The sequence below is a fragment of the Zychaea mexicana genome, assembly GCF_025766255.1.
Source record: "Zychaea mexicana strain RSA 1403 chromosome Unknown BDB00scaffold_310, whole genome shotgun sequence".
Classification (NCBI taxonomy): domain Eukaryota; kingdom Fungi; phylum Mucoromycota; class Mucoromycetes; order Mucorales; family Lichtheimiaceae; genus Zychaea; species Zychaea mexicana.
This window is the reverse complement of record NW_026516973.1, coordinates 1-9114: the sequence shown is the minus strand read 5'-3', so window position 1 is coordinate 9114 and position 9114 is coordinate 1. Positions and strand designations below refer to the sequence as shown.

General features: G+C 41.7%; 1 protein-coding gene across 1 annotated transcript; it reads right to left on the bottom strand.

The window, feature by feature from the left end:
* Positions 1 to 576: 576 nt before the first annotated feature.
* Positions 577 to 1903, bottom strand: BDB00DRAFT_346997 (uncharacterized protein). Its single transcript, XM_053117022.1, has 4 exons — positions 1419 to 1903; positions 1151 to 1330; positions 944 to 1032; positions 577 to 867 (listed from the first exon to the last, which is right to left on the bottom strand). The coding sequence occupies exons 1-3, from the start codon at positions 1750 to 1752 to the stop codon at positions 977 to 979; spliced, it is 570 nt and encodes a 189-aa protein (XP_052972065.1). The 5' UTR covers positions 1753 to 1903; the 3' UTR covers positions 577 to 867; positions 944 to 976.
* Positions 1904 to 9114: the final 7211 nt, after the last annotated feature.

Genomic DNA, 9114 nt, shown 5'->3' with positions numbered 1-9114 from the left:
TTTTTTTTGTATTGTCTGCAAGTTTGTGTGCCTCAATGTACGTACATTTTTTTTATTTCTAGTAGACTATTTCAAATTCTAAGCTCTCGTTTTTCATCTATGTCGAAGTAATACTGTAGCAAAGCGGGTTACTGAAGGGATGTCTCAAGAAGTGTACTTAACCTTGAGCAAATTATTGCCGCACTTCGAAAGATGGGTGCCGTCAAGTCGATGGCAGGGAATGCCGGTACACTGATGACAGAGAGCTACCATCATTAAGTTAGACAGATAGCAAGGGTGCTTTCATCGATGCCACCTACCCACTTGCTATAGGAGTCACCATGATAACAGTAATATGTATGTTGTATCTGCTCATTGTCATCAAAAGAGGTGGATAATGTATATGAGATGCATGTATAACTAATAGACTTAACATTCTCTTGTTTTTAGCCTACAAGTTATCATTGAGCTAACACTTCACTGACAGTAGACTTGCCCTTTGTGGAAATAATGTAAAATCTTTAAAGAATATTTGTGCAGTATCATTGGATACGTTAGATAGAGCCATGCCACCCTACCATCCCCTCTTTTGAGGTGAAAATTATTATTAAAAGTTGTTTGTTAGACGGTTCGTTTCTGAGCAAAAGGAGCTCACACTTTGCCGTATACATGTTCCCGCGCGAAAAGAAATCATAACGACTAGCTAGTATTAATAAGTATTGAAATGCTTACACTAGATTATGAATACTGAACTAAATGTAATGTTGATATGTTTTGATTTTAATTGCTTTATTCCCAGTTATGATATCAACAACAAAATTGCTGCGTACTGCGAAGAAATACAAGTGGATCACGCTTACTTACAGCAGGAAAATATGGAGACATATACTTCGAATGTGATTAAGCGTTACATGCATGTCTTTAAGTACCATCACTTCTCCCTATGTACACATCATGAACTTACCAAGACATACCGCAGCCATACTATTTCATAGTCTTAAACTCCCACTAAAGTCCTTCCAGCAATGCAAGTGTAGAGTAGTTCAAGTGGTCCTAGCAATTTGTCAGTGGAGGATAGTAGAAAAGGTATTTTTTTGAACAAGAAGAAGGAGAAGAAGGCTTTAATCATGTTGTCGCTGCTGTTGTGGCGCCTTCACAAACTTGAGCTCACCCGAATTCAGCCGACGCTCGATTTCATCTCGTTCATGCTGCAGTAAACGGCTGGGGTTGACGCGTTCGGTTCCTTCAGGCCAGCCTGACATGACAATATCGCGATACATTGCTTTGTCTTGCCATGCCATTTTTCTTCCTTCTGGGAGAGCAACTTGGTAGTTCTCAAATATTGCTTGTCCTAAGGTAAAACGTATTAAAAAGGTATTCGTACGTCGAGATCCACAAAGTCAGGTCGTTGACACTCCTAATCTATAATAAAAACGTACGGTATTTCTGGGCAATGATATTCCTCAATTTCTGCACTCCATCATGTTGTGCCGTTCGGGGCTTTTGGGACGTCATGGATGGCACTTGATTCGGCCCCGAGGAAATAGATGTCACAGGAGCAGCAGTGCTATCGGATGCGGATGCGGATGCGGAGGAAGAGGAAGAAGAGGAGGGTTGTTGGGTGGAAGTATCATTCTTGGACGCAGCTTCAGTGATAGATGAGCATACATGTAGTTGGTACATAAAAATTGAAGTAGAGCAAAATAAGCTTACCAAGCTGTTTGTTGTATTGAAGCATTTGATCTTTGAAATGGTGACTGAAATTTTTCCCATTCAAATCAATTGCTTCTGCTTGCATCAAGCTCCAGAAGTGCATCCCGCCATCTAAGTTTTGTTCATCAGAAATTGATAAGATAAATATCGCGTTCATTTATAATAGAATCCCAGAATGTTACCAGAGCCATATCCATCCTGATCGGGTTGAATAGCGTTGTTAATGTTGCATGGTGCGACAAAACAGATTCCTTCCACACCACATTCTTCTCTCAACATTGTCAAGTTACGGGTAAGGTAACCTGACAGTTTAACAAAAGCGCTTCTTTTCTTTTGCAGCTCAGAAGCGGGTTGCTGCTTGTTATGCTCGTCAGCCATTTCCTGGTAGAAAGCTTTATCTTCCCAGCTAAGACTGTTCCACATCGAGGCCTTTTCGCTCATGATGCTGCCTATTTGGCTGCGATCATGCTTATACCGTTTGCGGTCTGGTGATAGTCAAATAGTACTTGTTAGCATGCATCGATCTACAAATAAGTAACTTAAAAAATGTTTACGACCTTGTTCGAGATACAACTTTTTTTGAAACATATTGTATGCAGTGACCTTTCCAGCGTTCTTTCGAAGAAAAGGCAACTTTGGTGCATCCAAGGACTTTACATCCTCTCCGTACTTCTCGGCAATCGCGGCACGGCGAGTCCTCCACTGCTCAGTGAGCTGCTTCTCCATTGCCGCAATCTCGGCTTTCATGGTCGCGTTTTCTCCAGCAAAACTAGAAGATGCTGCCTCGTCAGCCTGCTGCACGGTTCTGACATCGCGAAGAGCCTTCAAGCGAGCGATTTCGCTTTTAAGCGCACAAGAACGCTGCACATCACCTCCCGTATTGGTCACGAGGAATCCCACCACATTTTCCTCAGTCTCGAGGAAACGCTTTTCCACCTCGCTTCTGAGGCGCTGCTCCTTAGAAAAAATTGCAAGGGCGTACGTGTACAGAGGGATGAGGTTGGTGTCGTTGTTTGGGAGCATTGTCATTAAGATGCAGTGTAATAAAAACGAATAGTTAATTTTGCACCAGCCCTGGACTGAGGTCAAATCATTCAACAGCCGAAGTTTGCGGTTTTTGCGGTTTTTGCGGTTAGACCAAATAGTCTAAACCGCAAAGCTCTATCAGTGACTATAGCAGTCTTGGCGGAGGGGATTTCCAGCTGAATAGAGGACTTGTAAATTTTACAATGGAAGGAAATCTGCGAGCTTGTAAATTACAATAACTATTGTGAAAGTTCGGTATTGTAGTACTACAAGGATTTTACAAGTCCTCAATTACAAGTTTTGTTACAAGCATTGCTGCGAGTGCTCTAACCAAAGAACAAGATAATGAACGATACAAAATAAATAATAGTACAGACAACGGCACTAGACTACAGGGTCACTCACATGCAGGGCCTCTTCAGTTCAATTGCGGTAAGAAAGGTGTATATGGACGGTAGTAGACATAAAATACATGTTTCTAGTAGAGCGGGCTAGTACTGTATACTTGTGTAATGATAAAAGGCTCAATAGGACTTTGTAGTTTTGATGTTTATGAGAGTATCTCTAAATAATGGGGTGATGACGCTACAATTCCTCCCCTCCTTTTACACTAGTATTCCATTTGGTGACACGTTTCTGTGATTATCAACGACATTATATTGTGTTATGTATCATTGCTAAAATCAACAATAGGCCTGGTCAAAGGCCGCTGAAGCTTCAAATCTGGAAGGTCGTAAAAATATTTCTTTACTTAAAAAGTAAAGAGCGCGAGGCTGAAGGTCCTTTGGCCTTGGAGGTGAATGATCACAGCTGAAGCTACCTTTTTAAGTAATCAGTGTGATAATTGGCTAGAATGTTTTTATTGTACGACCTTCGGATTTGAAGCTTCAGCGGCCTTTGACCAGGCTTAATATTTTAATGAGACTATAAACAAATCAAAGCTGCTTTATTTCAATCGAGTTTTCTCTACTATATACTCATACAAAATTAATCTTTAGCAACTATCAAGACGTGCGCATGGAAAGAATGAAATGGGTCAAAATGATTTTACATGAAGGCTCGAGTAGATAGGATCTGTGAGTAAAAGGTCACTTCTAGATAAATGCACCAGGTAAGTTCTATACTGCCTTACATGATCCACCTTCATGACGTTGGAGTGTCCATGTAGCCACCGAAGTCTCTGAACTAGAAATCACCCGCACACATGATGCTTATGAAAAAATAAGACTTTTTTTTAGAGCAGCATAACCGTCTATGTATTATTGTTCACAAGCCTTTGTCGCTTTCTTCGCACCGTACGGTGGAGCCCCTCTGCTTCGCTTCATGTCAATTCCTATACAGAGCTTCGTCTCGGCGGCTCGCTGGAGGCAAGCCTAACTACCCCCCCCCCTTACCCCGGTAGCGGCGCGTTTGAGTTTGTATTGATGTGATGGGAATCAGTCAAAGCAGTAAGGGAATTGATATGGGCACGACAAGTTCTAATGATAAGTATGATATGTTACACAGAGCAGCATAGCTGACACACTTGTGGTAAATATAGCAGATGGGTGGTGTCGTGCCCATAAGAAGCACAGCGCGTATGTATTATGTAAGAAGTCAATTGGATGACATATCTAGGTGGGACGCTTCATGTCCGTAAGGAGGAAATTTTGAAAGACGTATTAGTAAAAACTTCCCTTGTTTTATTCTTTATAGCATTTTTGCCACTTCTTAGAAACCAAAGATTGAATAAATGTCGTGCTTATGAACGTGACGATTGACAATCTCTTTACCGGTTTATCACGATCGCGATTTGCAGGGGTCGGGGAGAATTTAGCAACCAGTACTGATACAACACCAGCCACCTAAAAAGCTACTTGGATGAAAGGGACTAGACGAACCAGGCGAAGAAGAAAGCTTTACAACCTTTAGTCTTTCGTACATTCAACATACTAGGTAGGATATTGGTGAATAGCTATATAATTCTGAGTGTAGACATCGTAACAGCGTGGACCGTTACGATGATATCCTACCTACGGTGCAGCTGTTAGAACTACCAGTGGTCAGGACGATGAATAATATAATAGCGACACTATATATAGAAATATGATTATAAATCAAGAAGAGCAGACATATAACCAGCTAGTTATTCCGATGTATATATTGACCCATAATAAAATTGATTCATAGAAAATAACCTTTATTTGGTATGTAGAGCATATCTTGCGGTCGGTGCAGTGGGTCTCAGCCCCGAGTCCCCAGCCAGTAGCAGACTTCGGTTGAATATGCAATTTCCAAATATAGATGAGAAATCGCGCTTGAATGCGGAAAGCTCTGAGCATTACTGCGCCGAAAAATAATTCAAACAATAAATAAGGCATAAAGAAGCCCCTTTTATAGTAGAACTAAATACAGCGTTTATAAAGAGATAACCATAAATATAATATCTATACTCATGCTAATATTTTGAAGCTATGTAAGATATGGCTGTTTGCATGGATCGATATCAACTGGGCTGAACTGGGCTGAAGCATGAATTACATTTATTGACAAAGCGATACTTCTTGAAGAGAAAACGGGAAGTCGAGTCTTATCTTTAAAGATGCACAGACGTGTAAACTGAGAAGGTTGAGCACAGTATATAAGATGGCTATTCTGTGGAATACTTTGTGTAATTTTCCGTCATTTTCTTTCTTGTATTGTTTCTTGAAAAACTATCATGTTCCCAAATCACTCAACTGTGCCCGCCACTGCTTCATCTTCCTCTGTACCATTACGCGACGAGGCTCACTATGCCAACTTGAATTTGGAAATGCACAATGCGGTTATGCTTACGCACGTACAATCTCAGGATCTTAGGCCCTCAAACACGAAACAAGCCTACGACCCCAAGGTTTCCGAATACTGTGAATGGTGCAAAGAAAAAGGTTTCCACCCAATGATATGGGATCAAGTAATAGGTGAAAAATTACACGCATTCCTCGTGCAGAAAATAAGTTTATTCAGATTCTACATTAGTATTTGCCCTCATCAAAGATATGAGCTAGACGCTTATGTTAATATCATTCAAAACTATATTATAATAACACAGGTCCTCAGCAGAGCAAGTCGTGCCCTAGGAAACAAGCGATTAGCAGGCGAGGTCAAAAATGAAGAAGAAGCAATCCATCGTGTTGGCTATTCCACTGTCGAGCAATATGTCAACGCTATTATTAAACTGTACAAGGAACAAGTCGAATTAGGTACGAACACTGCCACCAACAATCCATGAACGAATGCAGTCAAGCAGCTTCTGAAAAAAGCAAGGAAAATGGAAGTTCGAAAGCGTCACAATAACTATGAGGACCGTGCCCGCAGGAACACTCTTGGATGGCTACTTGACCCTTGCGGAACTAGGAACGGTTGTCGACAACTGTTTTCGAAAGGACAAGAGTGAACACTATAGAAACGCATTGATGCTACTGATTTCCCACTTTGCCTTGATGCGTGGCAAAAACGTCCGAGATCTGGAGTTGGCTGATGTCCAGACCATCCCTTTACAACGAGAAGGACCGACACTGGATATCGAGTGCCCTGCCTTGGTTCTCCTTTTGGATCACGGTTAAAAAATCAGTTCAGCAACAGTCAGCATGGATCTGCTATTCATAATGCAAATGTTGAAGTATGTCCTTAGATGGCATCGGGCATGTATCTTTTCTACCATTGGCATGTCGAAGGCAAACGATTTCTATCATATGATTGAGCCTAGACTTGGTATGATATCAAGCTATGCAAGTCCAAGCCTAACGATTTGACCTCAGCGATCACCCCTGCTGCGCACTACAAGGCCATTGACAACACTTTTAAGCATGCCAGTATTCGTAGCAAAGCTAAGACATACGCTGGATGGGAATCGGGTGCGAAAATGGCAGATATTGGTGGTACTGCTGACTCGGATATCGGTTGGGCTAGTCGCTGGACAAGTGATTCCATGGAAGGATCATATCTGACAAACCTCCCTCGAAGATTGCTACGAACTATGGCTGATCTTCCCCTGGATGGTGGTCGCTTTTACCTCCCCCGTGACATTGTGAAGCCTTCGCCAGAATTGTCTCGAAAGGTTTTCCCGTGGATTGAGCAATGGCAAGAAAGGATAGAGCAGAACGAAGGCGACAGTACGATGGCGGCAGATGGGTTTTTGAAGATGTTGCGAGTCCTGCATAACACCTTTTTACAAGAATCAGTCTTAATGCAACAACGTCATCCAGGTCTTTCTATTTGGAACGCTTCCATTTTCAATGATACGCACTACTTAAAATTTAAAGCATAAGTGATTTATAAAGATGGTCGTAATTGCTCGTGTTGCATTAAAAGTATATTGATTTGTTTGCCTATCATATCTAGAGCTGTGACAAGTGCTGTCAGTGAGGCGCCGAGACCCCAAGAGCTGACCCTCCAGATGGCTATGCCCCACTTACATGATTCTGTTCATACCATGCATACTGATGTCTCAGTGAAGATTGCCGCACTTACTTTGGCTGTTGAGCAACAATCCCAAGCTACTCAACAGTACTTATGGGATTTGATATATGGGCAGATTCTTATAACCGTGCAACTCCACTCACACCAGCCGCCATATGCATCTACTGGTCCTTTCGCTTCTATTCCCACTGATGTTGATGCATCTACTGCAGTTATCACAGGCCCTTCTGCTCCAACACCATCTCCTCCTGCACAGCAACAACTGGATACACCGCCAAATTACTGCATGAGCTGTGGCATCTATACCATCCACAACTTGTGGCGTGAATAGCACGAAGGCTTAGGTTGTGCCACATCTTTTGAGAGCCTCGAGTTACGCTGGCACGGAATGGCCCAGGGATGATTCGAAGTTTGTCAACCATCGCAAAATCATCATCCAAGGCATCAAGCGATATGCACGGGAGAAAGCAATCGCTGAGGACGAGGCGAAGAGCAGAATAGAACAAGAGAGGGTTAATTCGAACAACAATTCGTTGGATTGGATTAGCAAACACGTTGACGAATGGATGAAAGCAAAAATATAACACCTCTTTTTCAATTGACATATTTTATCACCATATTACTGTATTGATATTGGAATTAGAGAGAATAAAAACGATAGTAAACGTTTTGTAAACCCAGCAAAGAGACATTACTACATGCGCTTTATAATGATTTGCTTCCAAATAGAGAACCTTAAAGGTTAAATGTACTTGTCACCGACATCATTGAACAGCTATTAAGACGGCGATATCAATTCATCCGACCAATGGATAAACTATGTAATAGAGGATGGATCAAGGACGTACCAGAACTTCTCCTGAAGTCGTTATGTTAATCGAGCATATCTTTGAAGCCGGCATTAGCTGATGTAATGGCTGAGGTACCTGTTGATAGGTTCATTGTCCTGTTCACGTAAGGTGAATCATCCGAATAAAAGGTTTAATTTAATAGTGTTTAGCCGTGATGCCGTAGTGTGCTATAATGTTTAACCGAATATCTTATTGCTGATGTCTTAAGCAGTGTATTAATGTGGTTCACCACAGGTCTGACCCGTCGTTGACCTATGGGTCAAGAAAGCACTGACCCTACCCGACCTGTTCAACTCGACGGGTCAAAACTCGGGTTGACGGGTCAAGACTGATTTCAATGTGGTGATGAAGGAAGTGTCGATCAGCCTGAACTTGAGCGCTGGAAGTGCAAAACTCCATATATATATAGCTCTCTAAGATGATGGCACGCAAATTCCTAGCAGTGCTAGCAACATCTATGTTTTGTGTGATTATTATTAAAGGTAAAAGGTTTTGTGCCATCACAAAAGAATTCGCTTGGGCTCACATGTATTAAAGAAAGCATAATGGTTAAAGTGTGGTTGACGATCGACTTCCCTATATGCCCGTAATCCTTTTCCTTTTCCCTTTTCTTTTCACTTCTTCCTTCTTCCTTCGTTTCTCTTTTCTCAATTCCTTTCCGTCTTTTGTCAAATCTCGTCTCTTACTGCCACCCTCTATTATCCGTTCTCATTGTACTATTGCTGCTTCTTTACTCCTTTTACATATATTGCTTATAGCTTACTCATCCTTTATTCTTGAATATAAAGTATAATCCCACAATAAAAAGAATATAAGTACATTTTATGCTATAGTTCTATAGCAGACATATTGACAACTACATCTTTAATATAATGAGGCTTTCCAACAAGAAGATTGACTACTTAAATACAAGTACCTCATAGATATCATATGTATACACGGGTCACAACGGGTCAACGGGTCGGGTCAAGGGTTAGACGGGTTGACCCATGGGTCAGAAAAGCATCAACCCGACCCATTGACCGTCCTCAACCCGCGGGTCGGTTTTGACCTGCGGGTCAGATTGCGACCCCTAACAGTAATACATGTGAGCCTAAGCGAATTC